The following is a 22,278-nucleotide window of genomic DNA, read 5'->3' on the forward strand; positions in this document are numbered from 1 at the left end:
CAGAGTCCACACTTTGATGACATCATGTAGGGACCCTTTACGCGAGTCCACGTGGGTGCACCAGAGTCGTATTTTGGGACAGACTCGACTATCACGCCAGAAATAGGAAGAGAAGTTGCCCATCAGTGTGAACTCCTTCTATCCATCGTCTGATTGCTCTTTCGCAAGGACTTCTGGGTTGGTAAAGTGCGTGAAGCCTGTTTCGCCGAAGACCGCATCAAGGGCGCAAAGGGGGCGCTGATGAGCACACTTCAGAGCTTAACTCATTCACCGCCATTGACGAGTTATCTCGTCATTTATGAGTTCATATTTAACTAATAAATGTGCCTTTCTGGACAAATTTCAAAGTGAAAGTGTAATACCGCTTTTATCAAAACGAATTTATCAAAAACGGAAGTTAAAAAGAGTTAATGGTTTATTTTAACTGCGTTTATGTTTGATAGTCATTCTGAGTCTGATCTCTAACATAAATTTCTTTACAAAAACGAAATTTTTTAAGCTTTTTGCTCAAAATGTTGTATTGTTGAAGAGAAATATCCATATTTCAGTGGTAAATTAAGTAGAAAAAGTAAATATATAATGAAACGTTTTTTCCCCATTTTGTTTGTTTGTTTGTTTGTTTATTGTTTGTTTGAAAGCAGAGGGTGTGTTCTTTAATTTGATATAATTTGTATGTTTATATATTTATAGAAAATAATTTTGTGAAAATTTTGTTAAAATCACAAAAATGCAGGTGGGCAACTTTTATCAAAAAGGCTGGTGGTGAATGAGTTAAAAATGACAGATGGGACACCCTACGGACTTGTAGACTGAGCATGTGCAATTTAAGGCCACGAGACCGAAAGTCCACATGAAGTGCGCCATTTGGGACAGGGCCTATAAATGCTCTGGAAGTATTGTTCGTTGTTAGTTTATGTTACGTAATGCATTTGGTAATGGTTACAAATGCAACCTCAATTGTGATTTTTTTAATCCTATTAAGCTGTAGATCTGTTGATGTTTTGGAAAAGTCTCCGTGACCAGTAGAGTCTGCAGAGATGATGGGCAAACTAGGCATAATGTGTTCATTTGTTACAGACTTTGTTTATTGCATTAATTTGACAATAGCAAATGAAGCCACGTCTGTTTCTTCAGCTTCTCATTGGCCGCTGCCAAATTGCTCACGCTGAACAATTAAGCTTAATCGATCACAGAATAAATGATTCATGGAAGATAAATAGGCTGCATATTGGTCAGGCCTGGAACTGATGGGAAACTGGTAATGTCGTTTTTCTTTCCCATACACTTTTTTTCTTTCTTTGTTCTTCCCGTTTTTTCTCAATCAGCGCACACGCCGTGATATATGTGTTTATACGGCCATATTTGTGCGTATATTAGATTTTCACTGCGCTGAAAGTGACAGCATCCACCAGCCAGTGTAAATCTAAAAAGCAAATGTATGTTTCAACATGCCTTAAGCATAATTTAATGTGCAGGCTTTTAGTTCGGCCTCTCCCTCATTCTCCGCTGCTGCATCCGAGGGCGTGTGGGCCTGTAAACCTCGGCTGATTTATATAGTAGTATCGGGATTAATATTGCTCGCCTGACTTGTTTACGGCGATCCTCACAGACGCGCTGCTAGGTTGTATTTCACAGTGGCACGCGTGGCAGGGAAGAATGGAGCGAGATCGAATGTCTTCCTTCTCAAGGCCACGTTGGGCTCCTGTCGAGGAGAGGAATTCAGCGCCGGTGTCAGGGTTGGGATGAGGCCCTTGGCCCTGCTCCCTGTGATTCGCTAAAATGATATTTCTCAATCTAATCATCTGGCGCAGGGAAGATGAATGCAAGGACGGGGACGACGTTACCACTGTCAACATCATCATCACCCGTTCTTACAAATGATCCCCGAGGGTGCCGGCTAGGCGGGTTTGCATGTGTGGGGTGCAGAAAATTTACCTCCATAATCTGATCTGAAATAATGTAAAAAAATATATACATGGTTATTTAATTGTGACATGGTTGACTATTATATAATTGGATATTATAATTATTTTTAGCCCACAATGCCTTGCTTACATTGTCATAAAAGAGTTAAAAAAGCAAACAGCTATAGCAAAAGAGCTGATGGTACACAGGAGGGGTGTTTAGTAAGAGGTGAGAGGGCACAGGATTGATGGTGAAGGGGCACTTGTCATATAACCTCCATGAGAAGTGAGTGTCTGAGGAGGAGCCATCAATTTGAATGACTCGTTCCTTCCCGAGGGCATGTTTTGGCATTCAGCTGCCACATCGGGGGGCTTTTATTCTGTCAGGACACCCACCCGTGGATCAGATCAAGACCTCTGCTTGGTTCTTATTAAAACCTGTGGCTTAGAGAGCGACTGGTTGCTACATTGCTGATGCCAGCATATTGCCCCCGGCCTTAAAAGCACACACACTCCTCCCCGAGCCTGGGGACTTAAGACCCCTGAGGGTAAATTTAGTTGCATATTGGGGGAAGGGGTGATGGGTAGTATGGACTGACAAAGAAATGGATGTATATATTTTATCAGGATTTAAAATAGCTGGTATTAAAATAAAGTAAATTACTTAATAGCTTTTATGCATTTTTTATTATGCATTATGCATTTGCTCCACTACTGAGCTACTGTATAAAGGAGCACAAATAAGCACAAAAAATTATAAAAAGACGCTGTGTTTGAATTTTGAAATCCGTCCTATTTCAAAAATTGCAATCTCTAACAGCACTGAAAGCAACCACAGAGATAGCGGCCCAGAAACGTCCTTGAACGCTTTATTCATCCACCTCCCCACTCGGTTTCCATTACTCTATTGTTACAATCCCTCCATTCATCTTCCGACAGATGTTTATTCGTATGAGAAAAACAGCCATTTTACAGTGTCACTTTAATGAAGGAATGGGAGTAAAAACCCAATCGGGAGGTTGAAATTGGGCTCCCGTTGGCATCTGTTGCCCGTGGCAACGATCATCAGAGAAGTGATTGCAGAGTAAAGTGGTGGTAAAAGCACACAGCACTCACCCCTGACAGGTTAAAGTCTTAATGATGCCACACACACACACACCCCTGGGGAAGACACACGACACCTGTTAAATTAAACCTCCAATCTGTGGTATTGTATACACAGTATAGTCAGATGTGTGCAGGAGTGTATCATAAAACACACGAGCGGAAGAAGCAGTTCGTAAGCCTAACAATGTGTGATTGTGTACAAAAGGAACATTTCCGTGTTTTGATGGAGACAAGAAAATATGATTTTCATACAAAAAAGCCTGAGTATAGGCAAGGCAAGTTTATTTGTATTGCACATTTCATACACAGGGGTAATTCAAAGTGCTTTACATAGAAATGAGAAAACAATGTAAGAAAAATAGTAGACTATAGGAGAACATTCGCTTATTTTGTGCATGTATAGTTGTTTTTTCTGTGTACACGAATGTACGTCGAATGCACAGCCAAAGCATAGTAGACGCATGTGAATTGCGACAAAATGCAATGTATGTCCTGGGCTACAATACTACATTCTTCTGTATGCGCATGTGCGTCCTACGTGTAAAAAGTTACAAAAATCTGCCGATGCATGTGCAGTTCACACATACTATTCTGATGACAAAATTTGCATCACGCACACCGTACGCAGATTTTGCATATGCGTTAAAAACAAAAATATACTGAGGTAAAGCAGAATATTAAATATCTACTATTCATGTAAGTATGGAAGCCGAGAGAGGTCGTGTACTATATTAAGTCGTGATCACGACTTAATTTCTCATTATCTCGAGATAACTAAAGTTGTCTTCTTGTGATCTCGACTTAACAAAAGTTGTATTCTTGTGATGTGATTAAAGCTTACGTGTACTCAATAGAACGTGTTGTTTTGTTTGTAGACAGCAAAGCATAGTTAAATAAATTAGCATGGATGAACAAATGAGATTTTACTTGGATCAGGGATTCCCTTAAACTGAAATAGATTTGTCAATAATTGACCATTTGATAATGGTGAATTTAGGGACCGTCTCTAAAGTAACTCCATAATAGGCTATATATGTTTCTACTTTAAACAGCATTTAAATGGAATGACTTAAAGTCAACAAAAAGTCACAAAACCAACTGTAAATTGATATTTATTCAAATAATCTGTTAATTACTATTTAAGATAGAAACGTGTACAGTATTACTTTAGAGATGGTCCCTAAATTCACGAACATCAAACATCCAACTTTATTTGTTTATTAGGTTTATCGGCAATTAGCTACACGTGTGGTAACAACGAAGACCCCAATTCATATGCATCAGCAGTACACTTCAAAATAAACCAAATATTATGGTCAGGAAATTACATTATGACATTTGGATTATCATGTCAGGATAACGAGGGGGCGGCTTTTGTTATCTCGAGATCACGAGAGAATTGAGTTGTGAACACGAGAAAACAACTTTTGTTTGTTGAGATCACGAAAAAAAATGAAGCCGTGATAACGAGAAAACAACTTTTTGTTATGTCCAGATCACAAAAAAAATTAAGTTGTGATCACGAGAAAACTACTTTTGTTATGTCGAGATCACGGAAAAATTAAGTCGTGATCATGAGAAAGTCGAGATCACGAGAAAATTAAGTCGAGATTACGAGAAAACAACTTTTGTTATGTCAAGATCACGCAAAAATCAACAAAAAATGAATCTGTGATCACGAGAAAACAACTTTTGTTATGTTCAGATCACGAGAAAATGAAGTCATGATCACGAGAAAACAACTTTTGTTATTTCGAGATCACGAGAAAATGAAATCGTGATTACGAGAAAACAGCTTTTGTTTGTTGAGATCACGAGAAAATGAAGTCGTGATAACGAGAAAACAACTTTTTGTTATGTCCAGATCACAAAAAAATTAAGTCGTGATCACGAGAAAACAACTTTTGTTATGTCGAGATCACGGAAAAATTAAGTCGTGATCATGAGAAAGTTGAGATCACGAGAAAATTAAGTCGAGATCACGAGAAAACAACTTTTGTTATGTCGAGATCACGAGAAAATTCACAAAAAAATGAAGCCGTGATCATGAGAAAACAACTTTTGTTATGTTCAGATCACGAGAAAATGAAGTCATGATTACGAGAAAACAACTTTTGATATTTCGAGATCACGAGAAAATGAAATAGTGATTAAGAGAAAACAGCTTTTGTTTGTTGAGATCACGAGAAAATGAAGTCGTGATCACGAGAAAACAACTTTTGTTATTTCGAGATCACGAGAAAATGAAATCATGATTACAAGAAAACAGCTTTTGTTTGTTGAGATCACGAGAAAGTGAAGTCGTGATCATGAGAAAACAATATTTGTTATGTCGAGATCACGAGAAAATGAAATCGTGATATGCTGAGATCACAAGAAAATGAAATCGTGATCATGAGAAAACAATATTTGTTATGTCGAGATCGCGAGAAAATTAAGTCTTGATCACAAGAAAACAACTTGTTATGTTGAGATCACGAGAAAATTAAGTCGTGATCACGAGAAAACAACTTTTGTTTTGTTCAGATCACGAGAAATTAAGTTGTGATCACGAGAAAACAAGCAAGCAAAAATAAAAATATGGATGACCTCTCTCGGCTTCTGTATTAAGTGCGTTTACATGCACAAAATAAGTGAATATCTATCAAAAAACTGCTTAATATAAAAAACTTGTTTTCATGCATTTACAATCAATAAACCGGCTATGAAGAAATCTGCGTTTTTGCAGGATTTGGAGATTTGTCAGGTTTCTCGCAGGCAGTGACGTCACCGCCTCAAAAAGCCGTCAGAAAATTTGTCGAAAGCTATACTGTTGTATCTCTTCTCATGTTTGCATAACCTCTAAATGTTTTCATAGTTTTTAATTTTGCAGTTTCTCCACCAACTGCAGCAGTCGAGAGCAGACTTTTATGTAAACAGACTCGCAGAGACATGCGCACATAAACAAAACTTTGAGAAAGTCGGTTATGGCGTTTACATAATGGGGCGAATCTACCTGTGCCGGTCATATTTTACACTGTAAAAAAATTCAGTAGAAATTGCAGCTGGGTTGCTGGTAATTTACCGTAGATTTAAATGTATGTTTTTTACTGGAAACATTTTGTTCAAAGTTAAATGAACATAAAACATTTACAAGTCTTTGTCTTTACAGAGTAAAACTAAAAAAACAGCATCAAGCAAAACATTCTGGGAAACAAAATCTGAAGCAAAAACAGAAAAAGGTTGATGATGATTTTTTGTTCCCAGAATGCTTTGCATGAGGCTGTTATTGTATAGTTTTATTCTGTAAAGACAAAGACCTGTCAATATTCAAAATGTATTCAACTTTGAACAAACTCCTGCCAGCAAATAACATAAATGTCAATCCACGGCAAATCACCGGCAACCCAGCTGCAATAACATTGTAATTTCTATGGAATTTTTTTACAGTGTAGCTTTAGCCGTTTATTTTAGTTTTCTCTGATAAATTAAAGTTTTTTTTACCCTTTTACATGACCTAACACACTATCAGTTTATTAAGCATAATTGGAGTAATGGGCGTTTCACACGGTACGCTGCAATCGCAAGTGTCTAGTTCATTTTCAATAGGAGACGTGTGGAAAGCGCCAAAACGGGTGGTTACAGAGGTGAAAAGGAGTTGGTCCGCACGCCTTGTTGGGCACCAAAAATCCTGCCCCTTCCGCGGACATGGCTTTTACCGCAGGCGCCGTTGAAGATAACATTTGCACTAAATGCTGCACAAAACGCTTCCACTACACAAGAAAAGCCGTAGCTGCTTTCGCCGCTTGCCGCGTATTATGTGAAACGCCATAACTTTAAAAAAAAAACTATGCTATGCAATTTTTAACTGACCTCACTATGTTAACAAGTCACAATAGATGTTACAGTGAAAATGTGGTAAACCTTAACAAAACCTTAAAAAGAGATACCAAGCAGTGTAACATTGAACCATGAGAATAACAAACACTTTAGTTTAAGGTTTAAGCACACACACAGCAATATGTTTGCATTTAGGTCTTTATTTGGACCCCCTTCAGCATCTCGTGTGTTTAATTCCTTACTTTTCAATCGTACGTTGTAAAATCTTACTTCGTGACAGGCACCAAATCAAAAACTCATTACATGGGGCATAATGCTGGTGTGGGACTATCTATGCATATGTACTTTACAATCCAACTTCCCTCAATCCATTCGTGTTGCCCCCACGGTTGTTAAAAACAGCCTGATTTTTATTTAATTCTTTATTAAAGTTATTACATTTCATTAAGTATTTCTTTCTAATTGTGCTCTTGTGTAAATATTTCATCAGCTAGATATTGATTTTCTTAAACTTATTCAATCTGAATAAAATGATTAGTCAAACAAAGTCTTAAAAGATTGTTTTATCCTTCCCATAGTCGGCCTGGTCTGCTGAACGGCAGCGATTCTGGGTACCCGTGGCTCGCCGACTCCTGGCCGGGCACCAGTCTCCCTGTTAACAGCGGTTCTGGACCCAATGACATCAACAACTTTGGCCGTGGAGGTGAATATGCCGTCAGACACATTGCTACATTGTCTAGGAATGTAGGACACGTTGAATTGATAAAACTGTCAGTGTTAGTATAATTTAATCAGGTGTAAAAAATTAAACAGCTTTCAGAAAAAAATTAGTGATGTAATTCAGAGTCAGTCGGCCACTTCAGTGTACACGGTAAATTCTGACTTGAAAAATGGATAGCTGTTTAATCTATTAAACCACTAGTGCAGGTTGATAGTTTGCTCATCATTAAAAAATTTTTTTTTTTTTGAGGAAGCTATAAGGTTCAGTTGACAGTATTGCTGTACCCCAAAATGTTTTATCTATTCCTTTAAGCAATACAGTAAAAGACACCAAAGTTGTCCTTTTATATTTCTGAAGCATGAATTATTCGTCTTGTCGTGGTGATGTCTGAAAGATGTACATCCATATGCATATTACATCGCCCGTGCTTGGACACACATTTATTCATCATGCGCTGGAGACAGACCTATATCGCCACCCGCATCCTGCTGTCATGCCGAGACTAATAGCTGCTGTTCTGACCCACTGTCAGACAGACGAAGTACCAGAGAGAGAAAGAGAGAGAGAGAGAGAGAGAGAGTTGGGGTGTGAATAGGAGATGGTGGTCGAGCAGTGAGTCGTGAAGGACAGACACAGACTGAGTTCTGCAGATGCAGATGCTGTATATCATTTTCAGTTCAGTACACACATATGCAGAGTTTATTTCTCCTCCAAAAATATGAGGGAAAGTGCACAGAGAAGTTGAGTCAAAGATGAAAGAAAGAAAGAAAGAAAGATCCAACAATGGAAAGTAAGAAAAAAGAAAGAAAGCAGAAAAGCAAAGATGGATGGATGAAGAAAGGACCAATCTTCCTGCACCAATCTTCCTCTTCTTCTTCTTTATCCATCTATCTTTGTTTCCCTACTTTATTTTATTATTTTTTTCCTTCCCCCTTTCTTCATACATCCTTCTTTCTTTCTTTCTATCCATCCATATGTGCTGCCCTTCTTTATTTCACTTCTTTCTTTCTTTTCTGCACCAATCTTCCTCTTCTTCTTCATCCATCCATCTATCTTTGTTTCTCTACTTTATTCTATATATTTTTCCTTCCCTCTTTCTTTATCCATCCTTCTTTCTTTCTTTCTTTCTTTCTTTCTTTCTTTCTTTCTTTCTTTCTTTCTATCCGTATGTGCTTACCTTCTTTATTTCACTTCTTTCTTTCTTTCTTTTTTGCACCAATCTTCCTCTTCTTCTTCTTTATCCATCTATCTTTGTTTCCCTACTTTATTCTATAATTTTTTCCTTCCCCCTTTCTTCATACATCCTTATTTCTTTCTTTCTTTCTATCCATCCATATGTGCTTCCCTTCTTTATTTCACTTCTTTCTTTCTTTTCTGCACCAATCTTCCTCTTCTTCTTGTTCATCCATCCATCTATCTTTGGTTCCTTACTTTATTCTATCAATTTTTTCCTCTCGTCATTCTTTTTTTCTTCCTTTTATACATCTTTGCTTTCCTACTTTCTTTCTTTTCTGCTCCAATCTTCCTCTTCTTCTTGTTCATCCATCTATCTTTGTTTCTCTACTTTATTCTATATATTTTTCCTTACCCCTTTCTTTATCCATCCTTCTTTCTTTCTTTCTATCCATATGTGCTTCCCTTCTTTATCTCACTTCTTTCTTTCTTTTCCGCTCCAATCTTCCTCTTCTTCTTGTTCATCCATCCATCTATCTTTGGTTCCTTACTTTATTCTATCAATTTTTTCCTCTCGTCATCCTTTTTTTCTTCCTTTTATACATCTTTGCTTCCCTACTTTCTTTCTTTCCTGCACCAATCTTCCTCTTCTTCTTCTTCATCCATCCATCTATCTTTGTTTCTCTACTTTATTCTATATATTTTTCCTTACCCCTTTCTTTGTCCATCCTTCTTTCTTTCTTTCTATCCATATGTGCTTCCCTTCTTTATCTCACTTCTTTCTTTCTTTTCCACTCCAATCTTCCTCTTCTTCTTGTTCATCCATCCATCTATCTTTGGTTCCTTACTTTATTCTATCAATTTTTTCCTCTCGTCATCCTTTTTTTCTTCCTTTTATACATCTTTGCTTTCCTACTTTCTTTCTTTTCTGCTCCAATCTTTCTCTTCTTCTTGTTCATCCATCCATCTATGTTTGGTTCCTTACTTTATTCTATCAATTTTTTCCTCTCGTCATCCCTTTTTTCTTCCTTTTATACATCTTTGATTCCCTACTTTCTTTCTTTCTTTCCTGCACCAATCTTGCTCTTCTTCTTCATCTGTCTATCTTTTGTTCCCTATTTTATTCTAGCAATTTTTCTTCCCTCATTTTGTCATCCATCTTTCTTTTCTTCTATCCATCTTTGCTTCCCTTCTTTATTTCATTTGTTTCTTTTTTTCTTTCTTTCTTTTCTGCACCAATCTTCCTCTTCTTCTTCATCCATCTATCTTTGGTTCCCTACTTTATTCTATCAATTAATTCCTTTCGCCATACTTTTTTCCTTCCTTTTACATCTTTGCTTCCCTACTTTCTTTCTTTCTTTCTTTCTTTCTTTCTTTCCTGCACCAATCTTCCTCTTCTTCTTCTTTATCTCTCTATCTTTGGTTCCCTATTTTATTCTAGCAATTTTTCCTTCCCTCATTTCGTGATCCATCTTTCTTTTCTTCTATCCATCTTTGCTTCCCTTCTTTATTTTATTTGTTTCTTCTTTCTTTCTTTCTTTCTTTATTAGGTAATCATTTATTTATTTATTTATTTCCTGCACCGTTCTTCCTCTTCTTCTTCTTCTTCTTCTTCTTATTCGATAAATTTTACCTTCCCTCATTCTTCATCCATCTTTCTTTCCTTCTACCCATCTTTGCTTCCCTACTTTACTTTATTTCTTTTTAATTTATTTATTTATTTATTTATTTATTTATTTATTTATTTATTTATTTATTTATTTATTTATTTATTTATTTATTTATTTATTTATTTATTTATTTATTTATTTATTTATTTATTTATTTATTTCCTGCACCAATCTTCTTCTTCTTCTTCATCCATCTATCTTTGGCTCCCTACTTTATTCTATAAATTTTACCTTCCCTCCTCTCTTCATCCATCTTTCTTTCCTTCTACCCATCTTTGCTTCCCTACTTAACTTTACTTTTTTTCTTTTTTTTTCTTTCTTTTTTTCTTTATTTTCTGCACCAATATTCCTCTTTTTCTTCTTCATCCATCTATCTCTGGTTCTCTATTTTATTCTATGATTTTTTTCCTTCCCTCCTTTCTTCATCCTTCTTTCCTACCTTTTATACATATTTGCTTCTCTACTTAACTTTACTTTCTTTCTTTCTTTCTTTCTTTCTTTTTTCTCTACTTCATCATCCACCTGGCTTTGCTTCCACACTACATTCCATAATTTTCTTACTTTTTTCTTTTTTTATGTGCAATTCAGATGGCATTCCCAGTGCTCAGTCTGATAAGACGGGCACCATGCTTTCAGATGGAGCCATTTACAGCAGCATCGACTTCACCACCAAAGGCGGGTTTGGCAGCCCAAGTCCCGCCTCCCAGGCCACGCCCTACGCCACCACCCAGATCCTCCATTCCAACAGTATACACGAGCTAGCTGTCGATCTGCCCGAGGCCCAGTGGAAGACCTCCTTACAGGCCAAACAGGAGATGGCAAACCTGGGCTACTCACTGCCAGACAAAAACTCCTGCAACAACAGTAAGTTAAGATAAAGTGCCGATGGTCTGTGTGTGCGTCTGTTTGCATCACAAGCGCCTGTTTGTCTGTGTCTGTGTGTTTTTCCCCCTTTTAAAGCCTTCCATCATTTGAAACAAAGCCAACTACTCTATTTCTAGAGATTGCCTGAGGTTTGTATCAACGTTAATTTGACCAATGTCGTATTAATGCTGCATTGTTTTGACATAGAGGAGGAGTATAAATGCGTATTGTTGGCCTATAACAAAATCAACGACCCTTAAATGTGTTTCAGACCAACCGCACTGCGTTTATTATTTAAATTGTCTTTGGGCTAAAAGAACGTTACATCATTATGTAAGATTTATTCTGTTTTGAAAAGCTTTTAGATAAATGCACTCAGATTCTTTAATCCAAAAAAAGTTATGCTGTCCATATTAATGAACTCGGTCTCCACTGTTGAACAGAATGATACATTGTAGACTTTTCTGTAACACAATTAAAAACCATCTCCTCTTTGATTTGGACCTCAACCTATGAAATTACTGTAAATCAAACATATTAATGCGATTCACTGATCTGTTTAACTTAGCAACAAATAGGATTAATTCCAGGAAGATTAGCACTAATGTATGTTGTTAACCTCTGAATAAGACACTTGGCCAAGAAACTAGACATAATGAGATATGTTAAACGTGATTAAGTGCTAAATCAAATACTGTATTGTACAGAGTTTGTAGTGTATTGTTCACTTGACTCTAAAAAAGGGGCAAGATCTGATGTTTAAATACTAAACCTGCATTTACTCCATGCCAGAATTACAACAACTACAAGATTTGTAGATTTGCATTTCTATGCAGTCCACAATAATTTAAAGAAATGCATAATTCTGCAGTAAGTTTTATGGGCATTTATTCATCTTTAATTAATGTTAACAGTTAATGCCAATGCAACTGTTCATGTTAGTTCATTGTGCATTAAGAACAAATGTTAATTGTAACAACTTTTGACTTTAAACATGTATTAGTCATTGCTGAAATTAACATGAATTAATAAATGCTGTAGAAGTATTGTTCATTGTTAATTTATGTAACATTAACTAATGTTAACAAATACAACCTTATTGGCAAGTGTTACTCATATTTTGAAGATCTGATAAAAGATCATTTAGAAAATTATAAGGAGCACACTTTTGGTTGCCAAGATACACAAAAATACACTATTTAGTCAACGTACTGTTTTCATGCACTAATTATGATTATTTTTATAAACAGAAGAACATCCAGGTGTACTCAACTGTGCTATTTTGAATCCCGATTAATCGCATACAATATATATATGCATTCAGTCATTATTCATGGTATACTAAAAATCCATGTGAAAAAATAACTTCTCAATGTTCTCAGGTCAAATATTTATGTGATTAAAATGTGATTAATTTTGATTAATAAATTACAAAGCCTCTAATTAATTAGATTAATTTTTTTAATCGAGTCCCGGCCCTAATATATATATATTACACACAATAAACACACACATATATTATGCAAATACAAACTTTTATTTTGTATGCAATTAATCACGATTAATCTTTCAATACCATAAAAATTGGTATAACTGGAATTTAGTTAACTTTTTTTAAGTGCACTACTAAGGTACTACTGGAGCAAAACTATACTTTTAATTAGTATATTTGTAGTGTATAACTTTTACATTATTATTTAGCACAAAATAGCAATGTGTACTAACTAAAATATACTTGGGAGCTTTAAATCAAAGTTTTTAGTAAATTTAAGTATACTTTTATTTTTACCAGGGTAAAACACATGCTCTGCGTCCAAAATCGCTTATTTCCATACTAAATCGAAGGCGAAAAGCACTAATTCGCACACTAGATAGCAGGGATGTGGACTTGAGTCACATGACTTGCGACTCTAGTCCCAAATTTGATTCTGCCTGCCTTCCTGATATAAATTAATAAAAATTTGATATGATTATTCATACTGATACACTAATTTGGGCAAAGAGCACTAACGACTTGTTTAAAACTTGAAGCTAAAAGTTGATGACTTGCAATTCGACTTGGACTTGCCTGTCTTGACTTGGGACTTGTCAATTTTGACTCGCGAGTTGTGACTTGACTCGAGACTTGAATGCAAAGTCCAACCTCTGCTATGTAGTATGGAAGTAGGCAGTGTCTGACGCAACGATTAACTAATATCCACAAACCTTTATTTTTTGATAGTTAGGATATTCAAAACATTTTATTCGAGATCAAATTTTCTTTATATTTTTAAACATTTCACAAAAGCTTATAAAAGAATGATTAATGTAGTGAGTGATTATGGATTTTTGCTTTTGATTATGTATTTTTGCTGTTTGCACAACCAATCCACACGGATCCATTTTGGGAATAAAACATTGCCACATAAGCAAGTAATTTCTGGGTCAAAATAGGTTAGCTCAATTTCAGTTATAGTTATTTGGGAACATCTTGAACGCAGAGTTCAAGTGTGTGTGTGTGTGTGTGTGTGTGTGTGTGTGTGTGTGTGTGTGTGCGTGCGTGCCCGCGTGCGTGATGGGTGCGTCGCTTACTGCTCTAACTGCACGTTCTTGCATGCGCTTGTGCCATCTTGCCCCCCACCTGATGCCACTGTTTTCCCCTTCGCCTCCACTAGCACTCCTTTTCATTCCTGACTACCGATTGGCTGATGGATTGTCTAATAGAATGCCCCACAACCAATCACAGGATTTCAGCACAACCAGCTCCCACAACAGCTCAGATCGAAGCAACAGTCTGTCAGGTTGGTATTTCACTGATCCGGGGTCAGCAGTCCCTCCATCTTTCCTTCAGTCTACCCTTTCCCTTTCACCTCAACTAACCGCAGGATACGCACCATGACCTGTATGCTGTGTACTGTGAATAGTATTTGTTTTACAATACATGTTTCTCATAGCTGTCAGATGCTGTGTGATGGCCTTGAATGATACTCCGATTTACCTTAAAAGGAAGCAGAGTAATCTAAACAATCGGGTTTGTTACTGTTGAGTATGAGATGCATAGAGGAAATATATAAGTGTAGTTTACCATCTCAATAAAGTTTTACAAATTTAGCCAGTCGATTGGTTGGTTGATCAAACAAATTATAAATGGATACATCAGTCAGTCAGATGCTTTCATTGGTTGGTTGGTTAACTTATGTGAAGTAAAGTTTTGGTTCCTTGCCGCTGTCGTCATATTGGTTTGCTTGCCGAACATTAGCATTATCTTAGCATTTCTTAAATATTTCCTGTAATGGTCAGGCTACAAATTATGACATCACTTGTGTAGGTGGGTGGTTAACTTAACTCTTTCCCTGCCATTGACAAGATATCTCATATCTCTGTATGTTTTGATCATCAAAAGTCCTTCACAAAAATGCAATTATCTCGGCTTTTGGCTCAAAATGTGATATTTTGGTAATAAAAAGAGAACAAATAAAGGTAGGATGAAACTTTTTTTGTTTGTTTTGAAAGCAAAGGGTCTGTTCTTGCATTTAATACAGTATATTGTATGTTTATACATTTAAAGAAGAACATTTTCTGGAAGGCATTAAACCTTTATGAAAATCATAAAAAAGCTGATGCTGGCTGGCAACTTTTTTTAAACGCTGACGGGGAAAGAGTTAATTATGTTGCTATTATTCTCTATGCTTTTTGCAATGCTGTCCATGGTATTTATTACAAATTCCTCATGTAATGTAAAACTCCTAATCTTATGTAATTGTTTTCCTCTTTTAAGGTCCATTTCCATGTAAGATGGAAATACATGTCTAGTTTAATATGACGCTGTTATTTATCATATTCACTGACTAAATGTTCGTAGTCGAAAACAGTGATATAACATTTTATTAGATTAAAATCATTTACAATAATACCATTATTTATATACAGTATATACAATAATACCATTATTTATATACATAAATATATAAATAAATATATATATATATTCCCCTTTTTCTGTTTATTTCCTTTGACTATCATGTAAAGCTGCTTTGAAACAATGCAACATTGTAAAAGTGCTATATAAATACATTTGACTAATTGAACAGCCAAACAATAAGAAGAGTTAAGGGCGATTTATAGTCGTGCGTAGGTTCTAAGGTGTAGCTACGGCGTAGGCTATCCGTAGCCTGTGCGTAGCTCTGCGTAGCCTGACGCGCACCTCGCAAAAATTTTAACAGCACGTCAGATCTACGCGGACCGCAAGCGCTGTGATTGGTCCACCAGAACCCCTCCCGTCAGGTAAAAAAAACTGCGTCATATGTATTTCCGTTTGTGATGGTGACAACAAAGATGAGCCAAGTTGAGGAGTAATTTAACTCAAACTGCATCAAAAGTCGCTGTTTATTTACTTCCATCATTGCTGGTCTTCTCAAATCATACACAACAAATTGCTGTTTCTTCTTCGTTTGTGGGTTAACTTGCCAAGCTTCTTCTTCTCTGACGGTCGCGCTGCTTCTGTGGTTACACGCGTGGATACTGCCTACCAGCGGTCGCGCGTGTGTTTGCACGTCGACGCGGACGACGACGCAAAAGTATAAATGAAAACCGACGCGGAACCTACGCCGTCGCTGCTACGCCGTAGGACCTACGCACGACTATAACGAGCCCTTTAGGATGATTGGATATTTTTTCTTTGTGTACCTGCCTGGTTTATTTTACATTCTGTCGTGATGAAGAACTCAACCTGTAGTTAAAGCAGAAACACACTGGTTTTGATCACTACACGGTTGACCCAAAATTATAGAGAGTATGAAGAAATGAGATTTCTGCTTTCACGTCTCACGCTTTTGTTCACAAAACATTAAACAAGAAGATCTGCACCACCTTCATTTCTTGCTCATATTCACTTGTCTGCACATGTGGTTGTATATACAGCATCATTAACCTTGAGTTAACAAGCAAGTGTGTTTTGCCATAATCACAGGTTGAAGCTGAGTTCCTTATCATTGGTTTCGATTTCTTTACAAACATGCTTAAACACACAAACATTTGTTTCACTATATTATTGATACAATTTAATGGATTCCATAGTTTTGTATTAGACTAATGTTTTCTATCCAATATATCAGAGGTCTTTTACAGTACACTCTTAAAACAAACGGTGCTAAATAGCACTGAAAGTGGTTCTTGGCTCGTAACCATAGAGGAACCATTTTAAGTGCCACAGAGCACCAATGAAGCACCTATGAAGAACCATACGGGGGCCATAGAGCACCACATATGGTTCTACATAGCACCTTATGGTTCTTCACAGGTGCTTCATCGCTGCTCTATGGCACTTAGGGCGGTTTCACATTTGGTGTGATTGCCTGGTCCGAACCCGAGTTCGATTGCGCCCCCCTCCTCCTGCCCCCCATGGACTGTGTTCACATGTTATTTTTGCATCCGAACCGCGGTTCGCTTGCATCATCAAACTGCAGCCGGTGCGTTCTCATGTTGCGTGATTGACGAATCTCAGCGTGATTGACGAACTGCAAGCAGAGAGATGATTTCTGAATGCCTCCGCAAAAATTGATGTCGGCGGACAGCCCGTTGTCATTGAAACAACTTTAGTATGTTTGGGGCAGACAGACGCAAGTGCGTTTCTGTATTATTTCTTTGAAAACAAAACCAAAGGTTTAAAAAAATAAGAACAAAAAGTCAAGCAAGCATTCTATGCATTTTGTTGTCAAAGTAAGTGCACGCACACAAACACACACGTCTGTTTTGGTGGGACATTCCATATAATACGTAATTAACAGCGGTTCACTTCCGCGATTTGGTACGATTGCACTCACATCAGCAGCGAACCAATCTGGAGTTCACATGAACCGGACCCCAGACCACCCTGATTAAGCGGACTCGAGTAAGTTTTGCAGGTGCGCACCAGAGTTCGGAAGACAGCGTTCACATCATCCAAATGTACCGAACTCTGATGTCAATCGAACCCGGGTGCGCACCAAAAGTGCTAATGTGAAAACGTCCTTAAAATGGTTCCTCTATTGTTACGAGCCAAGAACCACTTTTAGTGCTATTTAGCACCGTTTGTTTTTAGAGTGTATAAGGACCCCTTAATGTATAAAGGAGAAGGGACCCCAGTACATATTAAGACTTTAAAGCTCGGAATACACTGCGCGATTTTTGTCCTCTTATAAGATCATTACCTTATCACACTGTGCCACATGTATCTTTAAACTCGGGTACGAGAGGCATGTAGATTGTACGATGATGACACGGAAGCTTCGGCGGCAGCGTCACACGTTGCGCAACGTCACCAGCATGCGCTCGTGGTAAACAAATACCGGCGCGCAGGTCGTAGCAGCAAACACACTGTGCGGTGATCATGCTGAATTTCTGACAGTGCCAGAAAACTATCGTAGGCTATCTTTGGACGCAAGACAAGGAAAACGGCCATCTTTGAACCTCTCTCATTGTACGACATAGGACCACCGATAAAGAGCCACGATCACAGAAATCGCGACGATAGTTTCACGATGGCAATCTTTCGTCTGGGACAGCCAATAATCGTGCAGTGTATCCCGGGCTTAAGACATGCTTTTGTTATAATAATTACGTTTTTAAAATATAAAAATAATACTTTTTGGCATACATAAAATTTTCATTTAATAGAATCTGCTTGTTTGTCATGATGTACAGTAAGGATTACTCTTTCCCTGTCCGAGCCTATTTCAATAGAGGATATCAACAGCCGTTTATGAGTACTTTTTATTGATATCGCACATTTACATAAAACACTCATAAACTCACAGTGTACACTTCAGGCTCACAAAATCACAGACAGCAATATATTAATAATTCATACAAAATTAAGAGTCCATCTCTGGTCATCTCAAATTTTGAAAATATTTAAAGGACCCTCAGTAATACCACCACATGCCCCCAAGGGTTCCAAGACCCCCTGTTGAAGACCCATATACCTGACCTTTGCAGAAGTCATTACATTTTTTAAAAGCATGACTTGGACAATTTATGAGCCTTAAACAGTAAAATGTCCTCACAAGTTGGTGAGTTAGTAAGGACATTTGCCACTCACAACTATAGCTTAACTTGTACTCTCAAACACACATCCTTCAAGATGATTTTCTCCTTTTGCTGGTTCTTCCTGTTCTAGTCAGTAGCAACAATAAAATTCATGTAGTGAAAATTACAATGTCATTTATAGGACACAGAGACGTCCCCCCGCCCCTCACCTCTCTCCAGCTCTAATCAACTTTCATAGCAGTGTTGTAATCCAGCACAGTCTCAGACTTTAGATGGGAAGCTCTCCAAGCATCTGCCTCAAGTGTGTCATGAACTGCAATTAGGACTGCAAGGGTAGATTTAGGTCAAACATCTCAACCTCTTCAAGCGAAGATACAGATCAGCTCACCAAACCAAAATCAATCAGACCTCATTTAACCCTCAAGTAACGTCATGATGTGCTATATAAATACAATTGAATTGAATTTATTAAGTTGATAAATGCTATTGCATGTGTGCTCTGTATTGTATTTAACAACCTGATTAAAACTGATTTTTTTTTATAAACAAATTAGGATTTGAGAGAGAGATGGATAGATTATACAATGCAATAGATTATTATTGAATGCATTATATTTCGTATTTATTGCATATTTCTCTTAAACTGTTAGTTCACCCAAAAAACTATAATTTACTCACTGTATGAGTTTCTTTATTTTCTTTATAAAAAAGCTATTTTAATAAATGATAGTAAGCACACAGTTGACAGTGCCCATAGTTGGAAAAATAAATACTATGGAAGCCAATGGGTACTGTCAACTGTATGCTTTTGTGTTCAACAGAATAAAGAAACTCATACATAAGGGTGACTAAATGACAGAATTTATGTTTTTGGGTGAACTAAAAAACAGAATTTATGTTTTTGAGTGAACTATTCCCTTAAAGCTAGTTCTTGAATTCCCAACTTGTTGCAACCAAAATGTAGGAAGAAAATATAATAAAAGACCAGAGTTATGCACATCTAAAGTAAAATATTGAGAGGATAGAAATGAGTTACATTTGAAAGAAAGAGGCTGCAGATCCGGTTACGCATGTTTCCAAGCAAACATATGCACTTAATTTGTTCGCTCCGGGTCATTTTTGGGCTGCTCTCCAAAATAATTCAGTAATATTTGAATCCCTGTGGTTGGTTCTCAATTACAAACCGAGCTTATGGTTCTGTGCCATGTGCTTTAGTCTGTCAACCTACATTTTTGAAGCAGGTAGTAAAGGTCAAGCAGCCAACGAGTGTCCAGCATGGGAGTTTAAAATCCATCCCAGCATGCAATGCTTCAGGTTGGATTAGAAAATGACTAAGGGGCCAGTCACACCAAAAGCGTTTATGGCAGTTGCAGGCGCCTTTTTTGCGTTTGCGCGCCGAGCGCCTTGCGTTTTTTTGCCGCCTGCCGCACACGCGTTTTTGAAGGAGCGCTGAGCGGAGAAGCGCCTGACGTCATTCGCGTCTTTACATTGTCCAATCGAATGAGGGGAGAGGCGGGCCTTACGTTGTGGTGAGGGAAGTTTACAGTTGCTTTGAAGAACCGGACTCGCTGACTCTCTCCTGCGTGTTTGTCCACCTCTCACAATCAAACAAGGTCAGAGTCCGGACAGCTTGCCAAGCGGGAAAAAAAGGTGTTGAGTGCTGCGAGTCAACCTCCTCTAACTTAGCTAGCTACAGCCAGTCAAAAGATACCATGGCAGATGCAGGAGACACCACGCGAGCTGCTCTATACATGGGAAACAAAAAAGGCGTGCACAGCAGAACGGCGTCTGTGCCAGGACCGTCGTTTATCTGAACTGAGATCTGTTTAAGTTTCTTATAAGTAACTTATTTCAGTTGCTTAAGAGTTATGAAAACAGCATTTAAACATGACTTATTAGGGTATAGTCTCACAATCTCGATGGTAATAAAAGCACATTTTAAGGTGCAAAAATGTAAAAATCGAGAATCGAATCGAATCGTGACCTTAGAATCGAAAATGTAATCGAATCAAGGATTTGGAGAATTGTGACCCCCCCCCCCTAAAAATGACCAGATGTGTGTGTGTGTGTGTAGCAGCTGTAAGTGGTTTTATATTATGCCTTCCACAAGTTCAAAGTCACTTTCTAGGAAAAGATCGGACAATTACATGCATAGTAGATACAAACTAACCATGGTACAAAAGTTTTTGGCGGTACATTACAGTTTTCAATATCTTGATATCTTGTGACAAAAAAATGTTCTAAAACTCTACATTTTAATAAAAATAAAAAAAAACATTAAATTATACAAAAAAGTAGTGCTTTTGGTTAGTAGCCTTATTTTTTTTAGGTTTAATTACACAGAATTCATGATCAATTAATGTATTTCATAAAATGTCATAAAACTGGGGCCCCCTTGGCACCATCTTGTGGCCCCCCAGTTTGAAAACCAATGTGGTAGTCTATTAGCCTATAAAATGAGACAAAGCCCAAAGAGCAAGTTGAAGAGAAAAACAAAGATGAAATAAAGATGTAAGTGGCTTTAGTAATCTGTGGCATTCATTATTAAAGAAAAAAAAAAAACATTTTACCCATCTGAAGGTGCACAAATATTTCTTGTCCTACTCAGAATTTCCTAATATTGAAGACGCTTAAATTAAATTAAAAGCAAATGATTTTGAATACTGTTTTTCCCACTGTACCATTCAATTAGATTATAATTCACTGTACAAGACAGGCCGGATTGAGCAAACTCTTGTTGGTTCATCAATAAAACTCAATCCTCAAAACATACCTGTTTTCTACATCACACCCCTGGTCTTAGACAGGAAGTGACTTCATGTTTACCAGTCAAGTCATTGACGCCTATGGCACCCTGCCTCTTTTTTTCTCATTTCATACGGTGGCAATTTGAGGAGCTGCCCTGGGTCCTCAGCAGAGACTCGTTTACATTATTGATGCCCTCTTCTTGACAAACAGAGAGAGAGAGAGAGAGAGAGAGTGAGCGAGTGATTGAGCGATCACGCCATCTCTCCATTTATTGGCTGACGCCGAGCGTCACCCAGAGGAACGATTAGGAAACCCAATTACTTCCCCCCACTGCACTTCCACTCCAGCCACTGCTGCCTCCAGCCTGTTGTTATTTTTTTATTACTAGCATGCTTTATTCATCTTCGTTTGACACTTTCATCCTTCCACAAGACTCCTAATGCCACTCGGTCTCCCTCGCTCGCTGGAACAATAGCGCACTGTCAGCGATGTCCCGGCGATGAGAACGCGTTCTAATAGGCGCTGCTGCCGAGAGCGTCGTAAAAACGCCAGACTTCGTATGACAGATCTGTCCTAACTAAGCTGTGCATAGCCTCCTTTTCTTTCTATTTTCTTCTTAAAGAAATAGTTTAAATAAACAAAGAAAACATTTTTAGTTACCCACTTGCTTAAAGAGGACATTTCAAAAGACTTTTTTAAGATGTTAAATAAATCTGGTGTCCCCAGAGTACATATGTGAAGTTTTAACTCAGATAATTTATTATAGCAAGTTAAAATTGTCACTTTGTAGGTGTGTGCAAAAATGTGCCGTTTTGGGTGTCATTTAACATGCAAATGAGCTGATCTCTGCACTAAATGGCAGTGGCGTGGTTGGATAGTGCAGATTAAGGGGCGGTATTATCCCCTTCTGACATCACTAGGGGAGCCAATTTTCAATTACCTCTTTTTTCACATGCTTGTGGGAAATCTTTTACCAAAACAAAGTTACTAGGTTGATCTTATATACATTGTTTAGATTAATAAAAGCACTGGGGAGCCAATCATAGCACTTAAAGATGGAAAAAGTCAAATTTTCATTGTATGTCCCCTTTAAACAAAGACAATCCAAAAATGTGATGGCCACTGTTTTATGCATCTACAGCCAATGAGGATTGTGGCTTTTAAAGTTTATAAAAGAAATCAAATACATTTAAAAATTCCTCCTGGATTTAAAATGCTATGAAAGTGGGAAAATTATAACCTAATCTCCAAAATTTCCAACGCAATC

The 22,278-nt window shown here is 37.5% G+C and overlaps 1 protein-coding gene across 11 annotated transcripts in view; it reads left to right on the top strand.

Annotated features, from left to right (window-relative positions):
* The window catches only part of robo2 (roundabout, axon guidance receptor, homolog 2 (Drosophila)), a 630,465-nt gene that overhangs the window by 592,860 nt on the left and 15,327 nt on the right, over positions 1–22,278 (top strand). For 7 of the 11 annotated variants that reach the window (XM_055197219.2, XM_055197227.2, XM_055197221.2 and 4 more), the window contains 3 exons: positions 7,409–7,533; positions 10,983–11,258; positions 13,913–14,038. In XM_055197219.2, the coding sequence (XP_055053194.2) occupies positions 7,409–7,533; positions 10,983–11,258; positions 13,913–14,038 (527 nt within the window). The remainder of the gene's footprint in view (positions 1–7,408; positions 7,534–10,982; positions 11,259–13,912; positions 14,039–22,278) is intronic. The other 4 variants (XM_055197223.2, XM_055197224.2, XM_055197229.2 and 1 more) reach the window with 1 other exon arrangement.

This window comes from Misgurnus anguillicaudatus, chromosome 24 (genome assembly GCF_027580225.2).
Source record: "Misgurnus anguillicaudatus chromosome 24, ASM2758022v2, whole genome shotgun sequence".
Classification (NCBI taxonomy): Eukaryota; Metazoa; Chordata; class Actinopteri; order Cypriniformes; family Cobitidae; genus Misgurnus; species Misgurnus anguillicaudatus.